This window comes from Enhydra lutris, unplaced genomic scaffold, assembly GCF_002288905.1.
Source record: "Enhydra lutris kenyoni isolate GAN:26980312 unplaced genomic scaffold, ASM228890v2 scaffoldscaffold19, whole genome shotgun sequence".
NCBI classification, from domain to species: domain Eukaryota; kingdom Metazoa; phylum Chordata; class Mammalia; order Carnivora; family Mustelidae; genus Enhydra; species Enhydra lutris.
The window spans coordinates 4,844,535-4,868,098 of NW_019154103.1; the positions used below are offsets into that span (position 1 = coordinate 4,844,535).

Sequence of the window (23,564 nt, forward strand, 5' to 3'; positions counted from 1 at the left end):
TCAGTCTTAGAAGGTTCTATGTCACTAGGAATTTATCCATTTCTTCTAGGTTGTCCATTTTATCTGCATATAATTGTTTATAATAGTCTCAACATCTTTGTATTTCTGAGGTTATCTTTGTAAAGTCTTCCAATTTTATGTATTTGAGCCCTCTTTTTTTCTTGATAAGTCTAGCTAAAGGTTTGTCAATTTACGTTTGTATTTTGGAAGAACCAGTTCTTAGTTCCTTTGATCTTTTCTCTTTTTAGTCTCTGTTTCATTTATATCTTCCCTTATTATTTTTTCCTCCTTCTACCCTTGGGCTTTGTTTTATTCTTCTTTTTCTAGTTCCTTGAGGTATGAAATCAGATAGTTTGAGATTTTTTTGTTACTTAAGGTAGGCCTATATTACTATGAACCTCTCTCAGAACTTTTTTTGCTGCATCACATACATTTTGGTGTATTGTGTTTGCATTTTTGTTTATCTCAGTATATTTTTTCTCTTATGATTTTTTATTAACCCATTGGTTATTCACAGTTGTATGTTTAATCTCCACACTTTTGTGAATTTTCAGTTTTATTCTTGTAATTGGTTTCTAGTTTCATATCATAGTGGTTGGAAAAGATGCTTGATATGAATTGTTCTCTTAAATTTATTAAGAATTGTTTTTTGTAACCTTACATATGATCTGTCCTGGAGAATGTTTCATGTGTACTTGAGAAGAATGTGTTTTCTGCTGCTTTTGGATGGAATGCTCTGTATATATCTATCTAGTAAGTCCATCTGGTCTAATGTATCATTCAAGGCCAGTGTTTAATGATTTTCTGTCTGGATGATCTATTCATTGAATGTCCTCCTGTAATGTCCTGCTATTATTATATTGCATGTGTTGTTTTGTCTCTCTTTTCCTTTAGATCTGTTAGTAATTTGCTTTATATATTTAGATGCTTGTGTGTTGGGTGCATAAACATTTGTAAATATTATGTCCTCTTGTTGGATTGACCCATTTATCATTATGTAATGCCCTCCTTTGTCTTTTTTTAGTGTCTTTATTTTAAAGTCTATCCTGTCTCATGTATTATTACGCCAGTTTTCTTTTGGTTATTTGTACATGGGAGATATTTTTATACCTTCACTTTCAGTCTGTGTGTCCTTACATCTGAAGTGAATCTCTTGTAGACAGCATAAAATTGGGTTTTGTTTTTTTATTCCAACATTCAGCCACTCTTAAATCTTTTGATTAAAGAATTCAGTCCATTTACATTCAAAGTAATTATTGATATTTATATACTTACTGCCATTTTGCTAATTGTTTTTAGTTCTTACTGTTATTCCATGAAGTTCTGATTTTCAGGTTTATGTATTAATAATTTATCAGGGAATGTACTGTTTAAGTTTGGGACTTTTTGTTCTTTCTCTAGGACAAATTGCTGGGTCAAAGCGTAGGCATTTTTTTTTTTTTTTTTAAAGTAAACTGTACCCCTGGTGTGGGGCTTGAACTTGAAACTCTAAGATCGAGTCACATGCTCTACCAACTGAGCCCGCCAGGTGTCCAAAACAACCATATTTTTAAAGACCTTTGATATGCACTGCCAGATTGTTCCAGAAAATTTTATCAATTTATGCCCCATCCATGTTGTCTGAAATGGTTTCTCTATCCACACTCTGCAAATATTGCATGTTCCTTTTCTAAAGGAACATGTTTGCCACCGTTAGGTTTTGACAATTAATCGGGTTTGTTTTCTTAGATTCTGGTGTCCCATAGATGATGGGCTAAGTCAACACTAACCTTTTTATCTTTTTGGTTTTGCTAAATAGGAGTGACCACATATACTGCATCCACAGAGAAATCTTCCTCTTCCTGAAAGCACTAAGTTAAAGATGATTAGGCTGGAAAAAGAAATGGTGGTCTCAGGTAGCCAATCCATTGAGCCTCTCTTGGTAAATTTAGATTGGTTTTAACAACAACTTATGTTATTCTTTATAAGTTTTTAGCACATCTCTTAATCTGTGAGAGTAAATGACAGTCTGGGCAGACAGAACATTCTCTTTAATTTTCTTCCAGTAACTTTCACTTATTGAGAACTTTATACCAGAGAGTGTACTAACTGCTTTAATATCTCACTTAATCCTCACACCAAACCTCTGCTGTAATTTCTTTTATGGGCCCCATTTTTATAAATGATTAGAACATTATCCCAGTCATTCAGTGAACGGTGGTGAAGGAGCAGCTAGACCCATGTCCTCTGACTCCTGCTACATATGGGGCTGCCTCTGCCCCATCATACCCATGGTATCACTTTTCTCCAACTCTGTTCCCTTTCCATCTTTCCACATTCATATCCAAAATTCATATCCATAATTCATATCTATCCTTTAGGGACAGTGGACCCTAGGAAAAAAATCAGTACCCAAGAAAAAAAAGTACAGTTTGTATTTGAAGTCTCTACACCAAGGCCTAGCTCTACAGCGTGTGGGTGAGTACCTGCCATGCCATTACCAAATAGTCTTTGGCATTTGTGTGTATGTTTGGAGAAACTTTAGTTGAAGTCAAATCTTTATTAGGTTAACTATTAGGTTAAGAAAGTAGGCTTTTTAGCTAATAAGAGCTGCTTATCCTGGATGAGAGACTATTCATAGTAAAATAACAACTATCCAGTCATCGGCTGTTTAACCACAGTCATATATCCTAACCTGATGACTTTTTAGTGGCACTTCCAGGACTGAGTGAGTTGAGACAGGGTGTCACCATCAAAGGTAGGAAAAATGAGGTCTTTCCCTGAAAGGGAGGAAAGAGCACTTTTCATCCGTAGTCATCTTATGGTGTGTGGTCTTTTTGGAGTTGTACATAGAAGTTATTCTAAGATTTAACTACGCAGACTTCATGGGTGTTGCCCCAGGATTTGTATTGGCCTTTTCATCATGTTCAGTTTAGGTACAAGGAAAACTACCACTATTTGAGAGTATTTGAGACTTGGGTGTCAGACCTGTCTTTGAGCCTTGACTTTGCCACTTAATAGCTTTTTAATCTAGGGCAAATTCAGTTTAGTTTGGTTACTTGAGTAGCAACTTATCTGTAACATGAGGATAGTTTTCTGTTCATTGGGTTTTGATGAATAAATGAATTAAGTGCTTAACACAGTATGTGCACAGAGAAAGTACACAGTAATTAAGAACTCTTTCTGTCGTGCATACTGATGACTTCCACATCTCTTTGTCTAACCTGGTCTTCACTCCACAGTATATTCTAGGTTGCACACATGACTTCTGGCAGCCTAAGCTGAACCTTTCCACCTTTATACTGTTTCTGCTCCTCTTTTATTTCTGATGTTGGGGTGATATCACTTTCCACCCAGTCTGCCCAAGCTAAATACCTGGGAATCATTCTGGATTCTTTGTTCTCTTTTCCTTCCCTCCCACCCTCAATAACACCCCTCCCCCGCAGCCCCCACCCCCACTTCTAACTAGTCACCAAACTGTCCATTCTTTTTCCACAGCATCTCTAATTCATCTCATGGTCTTCACCATCGCCTGCCTTAATTCAGGCTTTCTTCTCGAGAATAGGTCATAGTGGTTTCCCCCAGAGGCACTTGGTTGACTGCCTGCCTTGTAGGTGTTAGATTTTTCAGGATATCTGACTATAAAAAGCCAAAAGGCTGCTAATATCTACATGTTACTTGATTGGCTTTTCCTTCCCATGTGGTTTTACTGCTTCCTTTTACTTATTTATGCTTTTATCGACATCCTGTGTACCTCAGCTTCAAGACTTATCTTGCAGAACTCTCCATGGTGAGGAAGAAGCTGCAAGAAGATAGTAGTAGGGACAGCAGCTAGATGGCCTCAGCCCAGTGATTAAGCTGCTTGATAGGGACTCTGAAAGAAAAGACAATTACTGGTTCTTGCTGCTTTGAAGAGTAGGCTACATGTTGGTTTTGATGCCATTATTCTTTAGTGTTTGAGAGTTGAAAAGGTAGTGAATTAATGGAAATTACTGAAATAACCCACTTAAAACACATGTCCAATTTTTCAATAGTCAAGACTGTTCTTGTCACTGTCAAGTCGTCGTATGTTAAGGAAAGGCTAAGGAGAGCTAGGAGTAGGTTGAATGCAGTGTTCCAGGGAAGATGAATTATGGCAAGTTGATCCAGTAGCAGAATTGCCAAGTAAAAACTAGGGATGAAATGGGAAGCACATGTGAGGGTTCTCTAGCCTCTGCTGACATGTAAAGCCAGGGTCCCTTCTCTTTTGGTTTAAAGATGTGATAGCTGAAAAAGCAAGTGAAAATTTCCGATTTTGCTTGGACTACCTATATCGTAATTCTTTCAGAAACTTTTTCTTTTGTGATTTGGATAATTTTGTCAGCTTTTAGTTTTTGTTTCTATTAGAAACTTAGCAGGTGTCAGGTGGCTTTAGAAGACAAAGCATAAAAGTAGTTTCAGCGGTTACAGGCCCTTGAAAGAGGCATTTTTGTTTATTCTGTCAGGTAAGTGCTTCATGGGATACGCAGAGTTGAACAAGAGTTTACGAGAAGTGTTATTAGTGTTCTCTTTGAGTGTCTGAAGTAGAATTCTGCTTCTCAATGAGGCTTTCTATGGGGAGGATTACCTTCAGGAAAGGTGGATGTGCACCTGCCCCACAGTTGGCTTTTAATTTTGGTATTTTTGTTGGAAGAGATTGTGCCCTTAGCTGACTTTTTTCTTTGTAATTATTATACATATTCCTTTGAAAAGTGTTTTTAATACTTGGAAACATTTTCATAGTTCTTAAATTTACTGCAAAATTAAGATATTTGTATAATATTTGAGAGTTCCTCCCTCCCCATTTTATGTTGATGCTTCTCCAAGAAAGAGGTAATCTCGAAGTTAAAGCTAACCTTATGATATATAGATACAGATATATAACTAATGAATGGAATAGTTAAAATACCTGAACATTTCCCCCATTGTTAATATTATATATAAGTTAGTGTTTAACATAAAAGTTGACTTGTAGGTGTTTTCTTGAGAAAATTATTGGTTTCAACAGAATTACATTATACTTAGACTTGAAAAAATCAGAATGAGTTTCCAAAATCTGGTTTAATTCCAATCTGGGGAGGGGACGGCATTGTGAAATACATATGCACAGGAACCTAATCAATGCTAGACAAACAATGTATTTAGTTTACAATATAATAGGATAACCATAAATTTGAAGGCTCAAATTGAGTCCATTAGCGGTCAATACAGTTTTCTATTTGGCTCAAGTGGCTACTGAATATCAAGTGATGCTGAGTTCCTCCAAAGCACCTAATGACCCCCTGGCCTTGGAAGGAGTTTCACCACAGTCTCAGAAGAAATCCCAGTCATAAAGGCCTTTAACTCTTTTGGCCCTTGGGAGTCATTGCTGCCCAAATATAAATGCAGGCCAGGGATTTCTAGTGGCCACAAGTTATTGCACAGAGAGGTCTGTTCTAAGCCAGACTCTTATGGCGAAGAAGGTGTGAGATCAGCCCTTAAATAGTGGTCTAGCATTAACGTGGTCTATCAAAGCATGTTAAGAAAAAGCTCCTTAGTGATTATGTACCAGCTACTAGTTTTGCACTAACAGAAAAGGCAATGTGGCAGCTTCACATTTCACATGAAAGACTAGCATTAACTGGGCCTGGTGCTGGCTTAATTTTCACATAAATCTAGTGATTATTTTAATTTAGACCCAGGAATCAATGATTTCATACCAGTCTTGTCTTCACATCGGTTTGTGTAGCATTTAAATTGTTATGGGTTAATGACTAGGCCATGAAGGCAAAAATGTTTAACTCTCCTTTGCCAAAACAGAAACAATCCCTGTTCTGACTCCTGTCCAGTTTCCAAAAAAAACAAAACATACATACACCTGTTATTGCACATCTTTCACACAGACTTGTGTATGTATAATATACATATATATATTTTAAATATGCTACACATAAAAAAAGGCTATGGCACTTTACATGTTTAACAAAGATCATTACACCACAGATGTTTGAAAACTATACAAAAATCCTTACACAATGTAACAATTGTTGAATTAGCACACAGGTTTAAAAGAAATCCACAGAATCCAAGGCAAGTATTTCTGCCTTCTTGGAGTTCATTGAGAAGCCCAGCCCATCACAAAACTTTAAGCGCAGATGCAGGCAAAAATAAATAAGACTTTTCTGGTAGTAGTAATGGCCCAGGTGTATTAAATTTTTAGATTGAGGTGATTAGGTGATTGATATTTATTAGGAAAATGTGGTTCAACAATCAGTCCAATTATTTAACCTATGTCTAATACATTCCTCATATTCAGTGGTTTTTAAAGAGCTATACAGTTTTGGTGTAGACTAGCACGATTTTAAGGTTTCATTTTTCCCAAAGCCTGGCTAATGGATGGAAGGTTTAAAAGGTCCAACATTAGTTCTTACTCTGTCTCTGCTACAGAAATTCCATCTCTGCTCTGCTTTTAATTCAGTGTTTAAGTACTTTGTAGTGGTTTGGGGTGATGCGTGTATATGTGCTTTGTTGTCTGTAGCATTCGGACTAATGGGATAAAAACACTGTCGGGTGAATTACTTCTGGCCAAGAGAAGTAACGTTTTCACATGTGACTACTGTTTTATCAGGTGTTCTGGAGCTACCCCACCACCTTAGCCAAAGAGCGGTCTGGGAATAAAGATGATGGCCATTCTCAGAAGATTCTCAGGGCTTAGGACTTTAACTTGTCTGTGAAAAGGGAGTTAGAGAACCCATTTCCTAACACTGATTTTGGAGCCAATCTGCTGATAAAAGGAATCCCCCTTGGCTGCTGTTTTTTGGAATAAAAATTATTGCTAAGGGTTAAAAAGTAGTGACTTTGGGCACTGGAAGTTGGTTAGAGCATAAAAATACACAGCAGGGATAGGAACCCTGTCCTTCGGCTTCCATACCCTATTTCTGTGTGGTGTTAGGATTAATGTTTCCTGAGCCCCTACAGTAGGCTGCTATAAGGCTATTTACTCCTTCTCTTTTCAAAACAAAACAAAACAAGGTTATAGGACTTAAATCTTGCTTATTCTGAACTTCGGTCTAAGAATGGTGAACCAATTAAGGCCTGGTTCTACACCACCACCCCTCCTGCCCTTAGCTCTTAATCTGTGTGATAAGATGGTTTGTGGTATAGGCCAAAGGCCAGAAGGGAATAAAACTTCAGTTGCCCCATTCCATCTACACATAAAGCAACTGTCTGTTTTGCACCAAGGCATGGTTTTAGACTCAGCCTGGATATGATTCACTATGGGCAGTGTTGTAAAATCTGAATCTGGTTTCTGTGCCGGGTGGCCCTTAGCATACAATACCTTACCCAAAGAAGGTACTAAGTCATTATTTGTTAAGCTTTTAACACACAGCAAGCTCTCAGGGAACAGATTCATAAGCCCAAATAGTCCTGTACTTTTAATTCTTCCAGAAATCTCAGGGGTCCACTCCACTTGCTTACACTATGTAAGGAGTGTTTCTATATCATTCTGCAATTCTGAAGCTCTGGGTAATACCAGCTAGGTTCTTGCCACTGAGATCATTCCAAAGTAAATTTGAGGTGGTGGCTAATACCATTTTTCTGAATCAATTTTACTGGCAATTCATAGAAACCAGATTTTAAGTTCCTGAATCCCTTTTAATAGTGGTGTTCCATTCTTTTTGTAAACAGGCATAGGCAGGTGCTAGGCACTCTTGTTGTTGCATTAAATTTCTACTCTGTACTTCTCTGGGTATGAAGGTTTGATGCAACTCACCTACTGAAGTAATTTAATGTTGCAGTCTGCTTTCAGAAATAACACTAGTAACTGGAGAAACTTAACTCCCATGACTAGCTCCTTTTTTCCTGCAAAGAAGGTCATTCTGCACTGCTGGGGTTGGAAATATAGCTGACTACCACATGGTTACCAAACAGTGGGAGAAGGTCTCCCCACAAGTGCTGAGATTCTGGTAAGTTCTCCCAGTGAACGTCTGAATGAGCCACAGTTGGCTTGGAGACCTCTGTTCCTGGAATGAGGAAACAGGGTGAGGTTTCCTTTTGGCAGTCTAAGCTCGATCCTAACCCTAGGAGAAAAACACAGGATCTCCTTTAGACAAGGAGACTGGACCAGTACTGGTGCTAGCCTGACTGCTGGGCAGTACAATGAATTTGTCTTCCCTAGCAGGATTTTTGACTTTCATTCCCATGATCATACCGGTCCTTATTCTTCCCTTACTCAGATTTCTAAAATCTTGGAGAGACAGTTCAGTCAGTCCAACCCTACCCCGGAATTCAGCCTAGAGCATGTTCCACAATGGGATTCCACACTGACCTGCTGACCCCTCTGGTCATATTATGCCCTCGAGCACATAAGCTATCCCCTGTAAGTATGCAATCTTCATTTTAGTCTCAGAAGAACAACTAGAGGAGACCAAAACTCCAACCCCAAAACCTCATTCTGAGGCAGGGATGCTTACAGACATGCACCCTGGTGGCAGAAATACATTTCAGAATAAACTGCACATGTAGCTCTGGCCTCCTGTTGCCAGACGAACTGCTGCCCTGATGGTTTAGATCCTTCCCCTTTACGAGCCCTGGAGAAGACAGAGTCGGACATACTTGTCAGCTGTGTGTCAGGGTTCGTGCAGTAGTTTCGTATTCTACCTCCGAGAGTTTGAACTGCGGCCCTCGAGTGCAATCACTTAGCTGGATGTTGCCCCGCACTGGTCCTGTTAAGGCTTGGGGCCGTGGAATGTAGGCTTTGGTAGATAAAGGCTAGTTCTTCACCTGACTCAGACGATGAAACCAGAGGAGCACTGTTTCACAAGGTTACCCAGGAGGAAAATGGCCTCTCGGTCTCTTCCAAACTAAAGGAGGCAGATAAGGTTTTTCCCCTCTTCGATTTCTTCCTGTACTTTGTCACTGGAGGTTGCAATTTCTGCTTGGGCGGAGAAGACAGCACAGATGAAGGTGAGGACCGTGCCCCCGATGGCGGTGTAAAAGGCCCAGCCCAAGGAGCAGTCTCCGGGCTTATAGGCTGACGCATAGTGTCCACAGTAGCCTACGGCCTTTGGGCAGCCCCAGCCGGCCGGGTAGAGTATCAGACCCAGGATCAGGAACAAACCTGTGAGGCACGAGAGAAAACAGGTGAAACCCCCTGGCTTTACGGTGTACAGCGAGTAACTGGAGAGGCTGGAACTGCTCCTCCTCTTTCCCCGGCCCTGGGCAGCGGCATCTGTGGGGTAGGAGCGTCAGGGACTGTCCCATGCAACTAATCTGACCCAATCAAGAAATGCCATCATTTTCATAGCGGTATACTAGCCTCTTTGGTGGAGGTTGGAATGTGAATCCATTAATAGTCTGTCTTCTAGAAAAGCAAATTAAACCTGTTACTATTTCTTCCCACAAAACTCTTATCACAGTGAGCATTTCCCTTTTGGTCTAAGGCAGAGGCTGGCAAACTAAGGCCCCCACAAGTGAAATTGGACTGGGCTCTATAAAGTTGTTTTTCTTTTAAGATTTTATTTGAGAGCAAGCAAATGAGCGCAAGCTTGCCAGGGGGCAGTGGAGCGGGGGTGGGAGAGGGAGAAGCAGGCTCCCCACTGAGCAGGGTGCCTGAAGTGGGGCTCGATCCCAGGACCCTGGGATCATGACCTGAGCCAAAGGCAGATGCTTAACCGACTGAGCCATGCATGTGCCCCTCTGAATAAATTTTTATTGAGATGTACCCCATGCCCATATGTTTATGGACTTTGCCTATGGCTGCTTTTGTGCTGGAACAGCTGTAAGAGGATGGCTTATATTTTATGTGGCAGGAGAAAATGACACCTAATATAAATCAAGATTGCTAACTTCTTCCCCCCCACCCCAAAAGCTGTTTTTTTAGATACCTTGAAGTAGCAATTCTATCCTCCTAATTTAATCGTGGTTCTAAATTCTCTTTTCCTACCTTTACTGAAGTTCTCCAGGTTTACCACACCAAAGCTTCAAAGTTACAGGCACGCTCCCACAAAAAGAACATGACTGAACCTGTGGTAGTATTAGGCTTGAAGGATGATCCAGGACAGGGTTTCAGTCCACAGATCACAGCTCTCTTCATCTTACGATGGCATCTTCTTGCCAGGCCTGGCAGTTCAGATCTGATTTTCCCTACTTCCCAAATTGCCTTAGGGAACTTTCTAGCAGGGATGGAATATAGGAAGTGGTTCATATGTTCACTGTCTGAAGAAGAGTGCTTCCAAAAAGAAGTCTTTCTAACCCTGTAATCCTTTATTTCTGCATAGGTCAGAGAGCTGGGCAGCAGGTAGGGAAATGCACTCCAGGGTCAGAAGTGAAAGGACAGCTGACTGAGGCATCCCAGAGGGACGCTGTTAGAAAGGACTGGGAGCATGGAGCTAATTCCCCCAAGAATTAGACTCCCAGTGGAGAATGTGTTGGTACTCTAGAATATGCAAGGTTTCAGCAGACTTGCTAAGAGTGGGTTGGTTAGTAGTTAAGAGCTCTGAGGTAAGGAATCCAAGCTCTTGCCATTTATGAAGTGGGTGACCTTAGGAAAGTTTCTTAACTTGTCTGGGTATGATTCTTCACCTGTAAAACTGGCTACTCCTTAACTCCTAAAATGGTTATGGATATTAAAGTGTGTAAAAACATATATAGTCTGTAACAGTAACAGCCATAACAAAACTGGAACATAGACTAGCAACTGGTAATAGGTTAAAGCCTTTGGCAGACCACTCCCATATGTAAACACAAGCAGTTTAAAGTTTACCATTTATGAGTAAGCAAATCAGGTCTGTTTTAAGGGTATATTTTGAAAGGTGTAATAATTTGGGGAGAGGGGAGAACCCAAGCTACAATTTAATATCCTTGGAAAAATAAACTCTTCTCCATCTGAACATACCTTACTCAGCTGGGGAGATCTAAATCTACTCAGCTAATTCTTCTGTATTTCTAAGGCCTATGATAAAGCTTAATTAATTCCCATCTCCTTCCCTAGGAAACCTCATCCAACCGAGGTAAATGGCCCTTTGGTAGTCTCCTCCCTCAGGTCCTCAGTTACCACCCTGGGAACAGCGAGGTAGCATCCCTGGGACTTCTGGAAGGATTCAGAGGCACTCTCTAGCTCACTGCCTCTCCTGTCAAGCTCTGGTGCCTGTCCCAGTCAAGGGAGCATTAGCTGTTTGTCCCTTTAAAAGCCCAGAGTGTTGGGTGCCTGGGTGGCTCAGCTGGTTAAGCATCTGCCTTCAGCTTGGGTCATGATCTCAGGGTCCTGGGATTGAGTCCCAAGTCGGGCTCCCCGCTCAGCGGGGAGCCTGCTTCTCCCACTGCCTCTGCCACTCCCCCCTGCTTGTGCTCTTTCTCAAATAAATAACACTTTTTGATTTTTTTTTTTTTTTCAAATTTATTTGACAGACAGATCACGAGTAGGCAGAGAGGCAGGCAGAGAGAGAGGAGGAGGCAGGCTCCCTGCTGAGCAGAGAGCCCGATGCGGGACTCGATCCCAGGACCCTGAGATCATGACCTGAGCTGAAGGCAGAGGCTTTAACCACTGAGCCACCCAGGCGCCCCAAATAAATAACACTTTTTAAAAAGATCAGAGGATTCATATTTAAATTGTCTCCAATTAAATATTAATTGTACATGAGGTGCCTGGGGTCCTGTGAATAAGGACAGCAGGGAGACTTTCAATAACCTAGAGTTTGTCCAAAGCTTCAGCTTGAATATTTATAAGCTCACAAGGGCAGTCCATGTGGGAGGTTACTAAAATGTGGGCTAGTGTGTCTGCAAGCCCCAGTGGACGTGATCTGTGCTGATACACAGGCAGCCAACCTAGACAAACACCAAGACTGCCTTCTCCAAATCTGCAGCGGGTCAGTGGGTCAGAGGGAGGAAACTGTCCCTGTCTACCTTGCTCTAGCTGGTGACCTCTCCTCCCAGCACTCAGCAGAGTTGTCATTAACACCACTGACACCATGAAAATGCAAGACCTACGTCTCAGTGAGAGAAAAAAAACAGTGGGCCTTCAGGTGAGCAAAAATAATTTAAAAATATTTTTCATCTTTCTAGTATTTAGACAAAGGCTATCTACCGAAGGAATTCCAGTAAGTTTAACAATTCAGGTTTTCTTTCCAGCAACTGCAAGAGTCCTTACCTTGCAACGTCCTGATTCCACTGCTCTCAGGCCCAGTGCAGCTTATGAGCAGCCTGGGCAGTGGTAGTTCCTGGGCCCTAATAAGCTTTCCTTAGTCATCAAACACTACCTGAACAGAATAATTTTGCTTCTTAGTAAAAGTGAGAAAAGAAAAAAACCATTAAATTTCCCCAACTCAGGGTAAAATCCAATCTTTTCTTTGTCTCATGGCCTTCAAAGCCCTATGATCCGGCTCGCTATTACCTATGCAAACTCACCTCTGCCATTCTCACCTGTGCTCTCCACTCCTGCCTTCTACTAGCTAGGGGACTTTTCCTTCCACACAGTACCAGCCGCGCTCGGGCCTTTGCTCTTTCTCTCACCTGCAGTACTTTCCCTCCAGACAGCTTTTAGGCCACATTCAAATGCCACGTTGTAGGGGTGGTCTTCCATTCCACTCTACTTAAAATTCAATCACCTACCTCCTCCCCCTTTCCTTGCTTTATTTCTCCTTAGCATTTATGACCAACAGAATATATCTGAGTCATATGAAACTTGCAATATTTGACCATTTTTGACCTATAAAAATGGACATATCCTATAGTTCAACCTCCTGCTTTACATCTTTGGTTATCCATCTCTATCCTGACTTGAAACTCCATGACAGCAGGGGTTTCTGTACTATGCATTTACCACTCTAATGCCAGTACTCAGAAGAGGGCTTGGAACAGAGTTAAACCCATCATAAAATCTCCAAACCACAGTGTCCCCCGTGAAAACCAGTAAAATAACTTGACAGATACCAATCAATGAGAATGAAATTTGTCAGCAGGAAAGGAAGGAGAGACTCTCAGCTGGCTGCTCTAGCCTGTCACACTGTCCTGTTCCAGGGCTCTGAATCCCAGTGTTTAGAAGCAAACTTATGCCCTGAATTCCAAGTAGGATTAATGACACCAACTAATGAGACAAAACTGAAGTCTTAAATAGGTATGTCAAACAGCAGGCATTAGAATATAGTCAGACATAACAAGTCTGCTACAAACTTAGCATGGTTTCTCTGGTTCTCAGTCTGCAGTATACTCAGGGACTCTCAGCATGGTTGTGGGTTACAGCTGGAGACCAAAGGGAAGGTGAAGTGTGCTCTGGATTAAATTTCACATAGAAGCCAAGCCAGAAAATGGTCTGATCTTCCTATGTACTTATTAAAAAAGTAGTTTCTGAAGTTAGGCCAGCCTGTAGTGAATGGTCTCTGGGGTCTTTCCACCACCTTGCCCTAATGCAGTATTGTTTTGGGAGGGGGACATCACTGACAAAGTAAGCGACTTGGCCAGTCAGCTTTGGCTTTTCTGACGGGCATCTCTTCCCATGTGCCTGATTAAGCAACAGTTGGCCCAGCTAGGAGGAAGGAAAGCAGGGAGAGTGATACTGGCCACAGCCCAAAGAAAATCGTCACCAGCGAAAGAAACAGTAAGTGACTCAGAGCTGTGATAACCTCTGCCATGGGTCTACTTGCTGGGATGGCACCCCAGAAGGTACCCTCTGCTCATCATGGGGTCGCGTGGGCATGACAGCCTTACCTGGGAAAGAAAAAAAATGAAGAACTGATAGTTACTTGGAGTACCTGAGATGCCACCACTGGCTGGAGACACAGTCCTGTTGACCTCGATGAGGCTGGCCATGTGAGGTAGACACCAGCTATCACAATGCAGTGCCCCCCGTGTCTCTGTGCAGTTTTAATAACATTTTCCCCTGAGCTTTCAGACTCAACCCCAGATTCTTGGCAGTTCAATCTTACTGCACAGGAATCTTCAGCCTCTGTGGACAACCTAAGCATGTGGTTTGGATTTAACTCAAATAATTAGACTCCATGAGCTCCAAAAGGGCAGAAACTATGTTTTATAGCATTTCCAGTGTCTAAAACTTAGAAGGTTAAAAAAAAAAAAAAGTACCAAGAAAGATAAAGTCTTAGTCCTCTTGCTTTGTGGTCCACATTTATTGACTCCTGTAATTAGACCACAAAATTGTACATCTTAGGTTATTTTCTTGCTACAGCTCTGGAATGAAGTAATGTCATCAAATCTAAGTTTTAAGCAAATCCCTTAGGTAGGAAGATAAACATCTCCGTGATCCTGCCAAGCACCCAATTTTATAAAGACTAGGAGTTCCTGAATACAACACATAGTATTTTACTTGGTCTGAAGATGACCATCTCAAGCCTCCTGAGATGCCAGGCATGGGGGGAGTCAAGTCTGAACCACAGCTCTTCAGTCTGTGAAGGAAATGAGGAAAGGCTCCATGGCCGTTTCACAGTGTTTTCCTGGCAGTTAGAGCATCACCTCCTTCCCTCCAGATCAACCACGCAATCATCACTTCACCTCCGGCTGGCCAAGGGAATGGACGCACAGTTTCTTGTCTTTTGTGGGTCACCCACCAGGAGTACAGAAGGAGGCCGTTTTTCCTGGCCTGAAAATGTGAGAACTAAAGTCTGGCTCCTGTCCCAAAGAATAATAAGTGGATCTTTGGACATCAAATTCCTATTTCCTGGGACACCTGGATGGCTCAGTCAGTTGAGCATCCACCTTGGATTCAGGTCATCATCCTCGTGTCCTGGGATCAAGCCCCACATCTGGCTCCTTGTTCAGCAGGGAGTCTCCTCCCCCCTGCTCATGATCTCTCTCTCTCTCAAATAAATAAAAATAAATAAAATCTTTTAAAAAAAAATCTCATTTCCTCTTCAGACAGGCTTTCAGACTAAATAGCAAAGACTAACTAGACCTCAGTTTGCAAAGCACTCTTCTAAGGACACAAAGAACAGGGCCAGCTGATACTGCTACTGTCATCCTGTGGAGAAGCTCCCAGTGAGGGACCCAGCACTCAGCCTTCACTAGATTATAATCAAGAAGCTCACTCTAAAGCTATCAGATATCCTCATCTCTTTGGAGAGTGAGTGCACAGCAGACAGCTGACAGCAGGCTTAATAGCTTCTGATAAATTTGGGTTCCAATTCGGTAATTCCGTGAGGTGAGTCCCCTGACTGTATACTGTGTGCCTGCCCTGGGTGCCAAGCACAGCGGTAAGTGGCCACAGCGGGGGTGCAGGAGTGGCTTGATGTGGGGTTTCACAGGCTTTAAACACACATAGGCGAGTAACACTCAAGGATTCTGGTCACACAATCCCCATTCCCTGAACACGGGGTTCTTATTCATGCTGACCCCTGGGGGATTCATCTACCTGGAATTATCCCCGCTCACCGAAGTCAGGTGTCCCCTCCATGCGAAACATTTGTCACCACTTCCTGCCAGAATGGTCTTCTGTGTGCTTCCACTACCCTCTCTCTATTCAGTTCTTCATCACACTTAATTTTGTAGACTTACTCAACAACTATTTACTGAGTCACCTAAGTGCCGGTCATTACACTCAGCTCTGAGATGGAGCAGTACCCTAGTAGGACTCTGAGCCCCTTGAGGGCAGAAAACTTGATTTCTCTTAGTCTATATGGCAGTTTTGTCTTAGCACTTACCATAAACCTGATGGGTGTGTCACAGTTAACTTTGGATAACAGAGGTCAAGAGTTCAATTCATTTCTTTGAAATAGCCACTGACTCATTTAGGAACCCCTTGCTGATTCCCTTCGGGTCTACCCTGTGACTCAAAGATCTGGGATGTGGACCTAGCTTAGCCTGCACTTCAGCTTTTGTTGAGCCAGCTCAGTTCACTACAGCATAATGCCAGGAGGCTGCCCCCGCCACCACGCCCCCTCCACCTCGTTCCCTTGCTCCAGGCAGCCATCTCTCCAACAGGAAGTAAAGCAAATCAGACGAGAGAGGGACTGGCTTCCAGTACCCCAGTCCCATTCTAGGACACAGCTCAGAGAGCACTCCAGGCTTATTGGGAGTGGTACGTTCAATCAGCAAGTTCCCAAAAGAAAAGAAAAGAATACTAAGTACAGCCTTAGAAGAAAACGAAGACAGGACAGTCCTCCTTGCAAACATGTCAGAGCATCCACCAGTGTTCTAGGTGGGATGCTGTGTTGGCTTTTCCTTCTCAGTATCCTTTGCTGTCAGTAACTTTCTGGTATCTTAGTACTGGAGTGCCCAGAGCTCAATCCTTTGTCCTCTTCTCTGTATTCTTACTGATCACACTTGGTCCCACAGCTTTAAACACTTCGGGCTGACATCGCCCGCACTCTGATACCCAGATCTGCAATCCAGCTGCCTGCTTAAACGCCACTTGGATGTCTAACGAGGTACTTGAAAATTACATCCAAACCTAACTCCTCCTTGCCGCTACCCACTTCACAGTCTTGTCTTTGCCCTGAGCACTTCATGTCAGCAAGTGGGAGTTCAACTCTTATACCCTTTCAGGCCAAAAACCTTAGAATAATTTTGACTCCTCTCTTTCCCTCAGAGCCCACATTACTCTTACCAGCAAGGCCTTCATTCTAACTGTTTCCTGCGCCTGCAAAGCTCTTCCTGATTCCCCATATGGTTGACTCCTTTAGCTCCATCAAGTCTGTAAATCGGTTCTCCCTGAATCCTACCCTGACTATCCTATTTACTATTTTAACTTGTCCTCTTACCATCCCAGCATACCTCACCTCTCTTACCCTGGCTACACCTTTTCTTTCTTCCATAGTCCCCACCACCTTTTGATATAATAACTTATTTAGTTCACAGTCTGTCTCCACCATCTTCAGTGTAAACTCCATAAGGACGAAGAACTTTGTCAGTTATTCTTTATGTATCCCAATTGCTTAAAACAATCTAGGACATGTAATAGGTGCTCAGTAATATTTGTTGGGTGAATGAAAGGACAGGGCACTGTGATGCAGATGTTACGCTTTAAAGGAAATCAAGGTAATACACATGCCAAGTTTTTAAACTGGTTGGAGGAAGAAGCTTCGTTCCTGTGGGGCCTTTCCAGGCCACCGGCTGGGAGGGCAGCAGTGCAGGGGCAGACGTGGAGAAGTTCAGGAAAAATGGCAGGTGACAGAAAACAGAGAGGTACAAGGGTAAATGAAGAAGGAGGGGGACCATGGTGTTTGCAAAAGAGGGAAGGGTGGTGTCCAGAATGGAAAGACCAACAGAACATGCCAGCCTTGGAGGCAGAGAACGCAGAACTGCTCTCGGGCGCCGGCAAGGCCCCCTCCCAGCAGCAGCCCCGAAGGCAGGGGCGCCGATGAGCACCTGGTGTGTGCGGTCTGCATTCCGGGAGGGGAATACCATGTGCAGGTACGTAGCTCTCGGGCAGGGCCCATCATGTGGCAGAACGAGTGAGGTACACAGTGGTTTACAACAAATGCAGGGATGCTGGTTAACATTGATCTGTACACTACAGCTCTCCTCATCGAAATTTCAGTTTTTCCCCAAGTCCTCTTTTATGCTGACAGCTGGAAGTCATTTTGGCAGTCCTTAATAGCTGCTGGTAGGTCATCAAATGTTGTTAGGTGGGGACACTTCTCTTTCCCAGCACCCCCAGGCAAACGTATCAAGCTCTGAGAAAGGCACACCTTGTCAGACCACATCCAGGTCCCACCTGCTGAACTGGTCATCACGCTGTTCTCACCCCAGTCGTCATGCTATGAACCTACATACTCCTCATGTGCAGGGACTTGGTGAGATATTCTGTAGCGATCGTTCTCAGTCATAACACAAGGCTAAACCACGTTCTCTCTAATCTTTTAAGAAAGAAGAAATGTACTTTTTATTTAAAATTTTTACCTGTGAAATTCTAAGGAGCAAGTACAACTACCTGAAAAACTGTATAGAATAGTGAGAGTAAAAATCAGAAGTCTTGGGGCGCCTGGGTGGCTCAGTGGGTTAAGCCTCTGCCTTCGGCTCAGGTCATGATCTCAGGGTCCTGGGATCGAGCCCTGCATCGGGCTCCCTGCTGAGCAGGGAGCCTGCTTCCCTTCCTCTCTCTCGCTCTGCCTGCCTCTCTGCCTACTTGTGATCTCTGTCAAATAAATAAATAAAATCTTAAAAAAAAAAAAATCAGAAGTCTTAACTGTGACATAATATCCATTTGTCCCATAAAGGATCAGCAACTGTTTGAGCTCAGAGGGACTCCCATTCAACGGGAAACTTGTTAACAGTGGTGAGAAGTGTGTTTCCTACTCCCTGGCTTCTATGCCTCCATCCTTATCCCAAATCCACACTCAGGGTCTACACCACAGTCCTCTACACAGGTTGTGTTGTGGGCTGACTTCACACATCAATTCTGATTCTTATTTTCTTTCTAGTCTTTACATCTTCACAAGAACCTTTTGGAAAGGTCTTCTATGACAAAAATGCTAGATTCTAAGTAAAGATGACATGGAGCTAAAGCTATGAATACCCTCTCCCAAGTTCCATTCACAACTAATACCTTAACCTGGAAGATTATACAGATGATTAGAACCTTTTAATGGTCAGAGTAACTTAAACTAACAGTGGCCACTCCTGATGCTTACTGAGCACTACAATGTGCCAGGCACTGGGGAAGCCCTTTAAATTTAGTTGGTTCAGTCCTTTTCACAAGCTTTGGAGGTTGGTACTATTCCTATGACCACCTGATGGACGAGGAAGCTGAAGCCTGCAGGGATCCAGCGAGGCCCCGCACGGATCTGAGCCGGGCCTCAGATCCGGGGGCGGGGGGGGCTCCAGACGCCGCTCCCGAGCCACTGTGCTCGGCTGCTGCTGCTTCACTGCGAACCGGACACCAGCTTTTAAAGCAAAAGCATCTGTGCGGTCCAGTGCTGTGAGGGGGCAAAGGGAGGGAAAGGCTGCACCAAAATAAAGGGTCACCTATCGTTCACTCAGGCTGGTTTGCTAAACGCCACAGCAAGACAACAACGAATAAAGAAGTTCTATCCACACCTCTTTCACTATAGTCCAAATGTCACCGGCCTCCTCACGTCACTACATATGCCACTGTGGAATGGCTGCCCCTGGCTAAAGAAATTCCTAAAAAGAAAACCTAGGAAACAAGTCAGAACAATTTCAGGTTTGCTAGGGTGTCCTCTTCTGCAGGGTGCGGACCACCCGCGAGCAGAAAACCGCAAGCAAGCCTAAAACCTACTGGACTAGAGGGTAAACGTAAGCCATACAATCCACATACATTTTTGTCTTTGTTCAGATTCTGTGTGAATGGGAGCTATCTAAAATTGCACATCCACAAGCACATATACCCTGTGTTCATTCCCAGACAGCCCCCAAATTACATCCTCCACCAGCAGGTCAGGCCACCGTGCTACCATCTCACCCCCTTCAAGTGGCTTTTCTTAATTCACAGAACATGCCAATGATCTCCGTTTCTCGCCCCCCCACCTCCCGCATCCTTCCACCATTAACTGTGCAGCATGGGCGTAAGTCCCTCAGGTGTTTGTGAGAGATGTGCCTGTCTCACATCGCACATCAGGGATATCGCCCTGAGTCTGTGCCATCTGGCTGGAGTGACACTTTGCTTAGGACAACTGCAGACACCAAGATGGTGGCTCTCAGGGCCCGTCCCTCCACCCAAGGAGAGTCCTGGGCTTCCATCGCCCAAGTTGCGATGCCATCTGGTGATGGTATGCCAGCCTGCTTGACTTCTCAGATGCCAAGCAGGCCACTGTCCTCAGTACCAAAACGTCAGGTTCACCATTCAGAGTCAGGAATCTTTCAGAAGTAATATAACAAAGTATTAGTTATAACATGAATCAAGGATTTCTGCCCAAGAACTGCCATCTTTGGTTAATCTATACCTTTGACATCACTTTGCCCATTACGGTTTTTCAATTTTTCAATGAAAATTTATGTAAAAGCCAAACAGAATTTGGTTTTAGTGCCTGCCAGTTAGTTCTGTGGGTAATGGCTCCATTAATTTATTTATGCCGTGTCTGGGAGGGCAGAGGTCATGTCACGATTGAGGCTTAGCAGCACTGGAGAACACTTTACTCTTTTCCAGACACCTAGAAATTTATGGCTGGGCTTGTAGAGATCATCATAACACAGATCGTGTTTTTACCAATAACATACATTGACTGAGGACTTATGTATGTAGGCCATTCTGAACAGCGGAGATAGAAATGTGAAAAAGACACAATCTGCACCCTTGCTTACGTTCTAGAAGAGTGATTCCCATGCTTCTGGACTTTGCACACTAGTAAATCACCAGAAAAATTACTAGAAGGCCAATATTTTTATTTTGCTAATATAAGGACACTGAAAACCATCATTTCATAAAAGGATATTTTAAAGGATATTTTAACACAAAAACAGTGAAGGATGTAATCAGAATCAAAGACAGTTCTTTAAACGGAATACATTCAGCTCTATGAAATCTCACATTGTCCCTGTCTTTTCTTCTTTTTGCTGTGGACCGCTAGAGACCTCAGCAGAGTGGATGGACCAGGATTCATTCAAAGGCAGTAAACGCTGGGCAAGAGGCCCCTCTGAGGAGAGGGGAGGAGAGGGGAGAAGAGGGCAGAGGTGGCCTGTGTCAGGCTGGGGACACCTTTCTAAGAAACAAGTAATAGGGCTGAAGAGTAAGAAGGCTCTTTGGAATTCTCTCTTTGGAATCCAGAATCTAAACTTGCTTTCGCTGAACCTCATTTCAAAATCTCAAGAGTTTGTGGACAAGCCAGAGTGGGCCCAACTTTGACATTTCATAACTCTGCTCTGATAGGCAGACCAGGAACTGGAGGGCCGAGGTTCACTGGTAATCAAAAGGGTTTTCGGATGGTACCACATGTCTTTGTTAGGCAGATTATTTCTACATGTCATCTTCATACGTGATTAATAACAGAGGTTTTTAACCAAGATGTTCTGACAGGAAGGAGAAAAAAAGTGAAGGATCAGGTGTCAATTTTTTTTTTTTTTTTGTAAAGTTTGTATTAATGCTCATACCATCTCCCCAGAAGAATCTTGTATGGTACTGATTTCCTACTAAAAACACTCCCAGGGAATTATAATTGGCAAGAAAAATACTTTTCCAGGGTCGGGGGTGGATAGCAGATGATAGAGCAACATAAAGAGAATTCTTTGGAAGACAATCAGAGCACACTTGTCATAAAAAGACTTTACAACTAAGGCCCCCAGAGGAAGTTTCTGTTAGAATTACTCAGAATTAATGACCATCAATTACAAACTGTCTGATGCCCTTAAAATATACAGAGAAACAATCTTTAAGAAAGATGCAGTTTCTCCCTTGTTGAAGCCTCCGGAAGTCTTCCTCAGCAATGATTCATGTTTATATGCAAATTATTTCACTGACAGTTTCTAAAGCCTTAACTCTCTAACAGTTAAAAATGCATCCCAACAAAATAATTTAGCCAGATTATCCCTTCCTGTGAATTGGTGGCACAGTTTCCTTCTTATTCCAAGTGAGAAGCCTTTTTTGTTTGTTTGTTTTTTGTTTGTTTGTTTTTTTTTTTTTGAGAAGCTCTTTTTTAAACTACGTGTAACTGGGAAGGATTTATGAAATATTTTCTTGATAAATTATTCATCTAACATGCAAAATTAAGATAGAGCTTCTGTTTGACTATAACCAAAGTACACTGATCATTCAAAATAAACTTCCAAGATAAATAAAATGCAGTGTGTAGCAGAGTAAAAGACGTGAAAAAAAATCTAGTTTTTGAGCTATGAAATTTTTAGGACAGTAAGCAAATTTCTTGCCTGCTGAAGTCTTAGTCTTAGGGTCCGGATAGTGTTAAATAACTCCTCCACTAAAGCAGGTGTCTTTTCAACACAAGAGCCTGAGGTTTGAGGTTGGCCTCAAAACTCTCAGCACACAGCAACTTGTGCATTTTGGTTTGAAACTCTTAATACTGGCTTTGCATTCTCAAAGTTTATTTTAGATTTCATTGGTACTGGGGGTTATCTTTTAAAAAAGAGAGTCATTCATGGGGGTGCCTGGGTGGCTCAGTCAGTTAAGTGTCCAACTCTTGATTTCAGCTCAGGTTATGATCCCGGGGTCCTGGGATCGAGTTCTGCATCAGGTTCCCTGCTCAGCGGGGAGACTGCTTCTCCCTCTCCTTCTGCCCCTCACCCTGCTTGTACGCTCGCCCTCTCTCTCTCAAATAAATAAAATCTTTTTAAAAAAATAAAAGATAAAAAAGAGAGTGAGTCCTGGATATTTAATAAAGCTACTGGAAAGCCCATATACAGTAACGAAACTGGTAGCTCTGGCTGGCTGTGCTGGAGCGCAGTTCTTCATTCCTGGAAGTAGATTACTTTCCAAGTGGCATCACAACTTAGAATACGACCCATGCATTAAGCTCTTAAAGCAGAGTGCCTGCCTGAACTGCTCATGGAAATATTCAGAGCCATATTTAAGTGACTATTTGTTCATGGAATCTGAACCTACATCATCCGTGGCTCCATGATAATTTACGTCTGTAATTAAGTGGTTACCATGGCAAACTGCTTTCCACATTTTATTTGCATATCAATGGCTGTTTCTGAATTTTAAGAGAATTTGCAATTTTCTTCTAGACCTTCCAACTGATTCTTTAAAAACAGATTCTGCTCCCTGGATTTACTCAAATCAATGCCTGCTTGGCCCACTTGCTTTTAGGGAGTAGTTTTTGATCTAATGATATGGTTGAGTTCTCTGTTCCCTTTATATATAGCATTTAGATACATATTTTTGCCTCTCTAGGGTACAGTTTATGAAACAAGGGCTCTCTAATATGGCTGGGAAGCAGAAACTCAAGAGACTGGAGACCTGAGTCTACAGGTCTTTGCAATTAGTAGGCATCCCATAAAAGCTCCTTGAACTGGAATTTAATTCTGGCCTACTGTACAACATTTCTTCGGTTTTTACCAGGGGGTTCCTAGGGGTTGATGAATTCATAGATGTGTCATAATTGCTGGTATTCTTAAATAGATTCAGACATAGAACTGTTAGACCTGACTTCTGCGGGGAGACATTCTCTGTCTGGAGAGCCAAAAATGAAGAGACTCCCTTTGACAGCCAGAAGCTTCCAGTGCCTTGTTCTAAGAAGGAAAAGCACAGAATGCTTCCTCTATATTCCTCATGCTTTTTCTCTGAGGGGATTTTGAAGTTGGGCATTCAGGGTCACACTACCTTCTTGGACAAAGCCAGGTAAGTTTTTCAGGTGTAAAACTACAGGACAAGATCACTGCAAGAGTTAGGAATCTCTTCCTCTCTCCCTGTGCTTTGCAAGCCCCTATTCTTATTTTTCTCCTCTCCAGTGGCTGATCTTTCTGGCCCAGAGGTGAATGGGTAGAGCAAAGGATAAGTCAAAATACATGCTGAGACCAGGTTGAGTAGTTAATACAAAATATATGCTGAGACCGGCTTGATGCTAAGGTTATTGTTCAGCCTATGAAAAACAGCAATGGCAATACCAGTCCTAGACAGTGACCATGGCACCTTCCATCAGCCTATCCACACTCCCACATACGTTCTGATTTCTGACAAAGCAATTCTACAAGCAGCAAAGGCAAAACCCTCCACCTGTCTCCTCTCTCAG

At 42.6% G+C, this 23,564-nt stretch overlaps 1 protein-coding gene across 2 annotated transcripts in view; it reads right to left on the minus strand.

The window, feature by feature from the left end:
- Positions 1-5,045: 5,045 nt before the first annotated feature.
- The window catches only part of LOC111148388 (LHFPL tetraspan subfamily member 2), a 155,275-nt gene continuing 136,756 nt past the window's right edge, over positions 5,046-23,564 (minus strand). Inside the window, exon 5 of one of the 2 annotated variants that reach the window (XM_022504902.1) lies at positions 5,046-9,097. In XM_022504902.1, coding sequence (XP_022360610.1) covers positions 8,841-9,097 — 257 coding nt within the window. In that variant the 3' untranslated portion in view covers positions 5,046-8,840. The remainder of the gene's footprint in view (positions 9,098-23,564) is intronic. The other variant, XM_022504903.1, reaches the window with a different exon arrangement.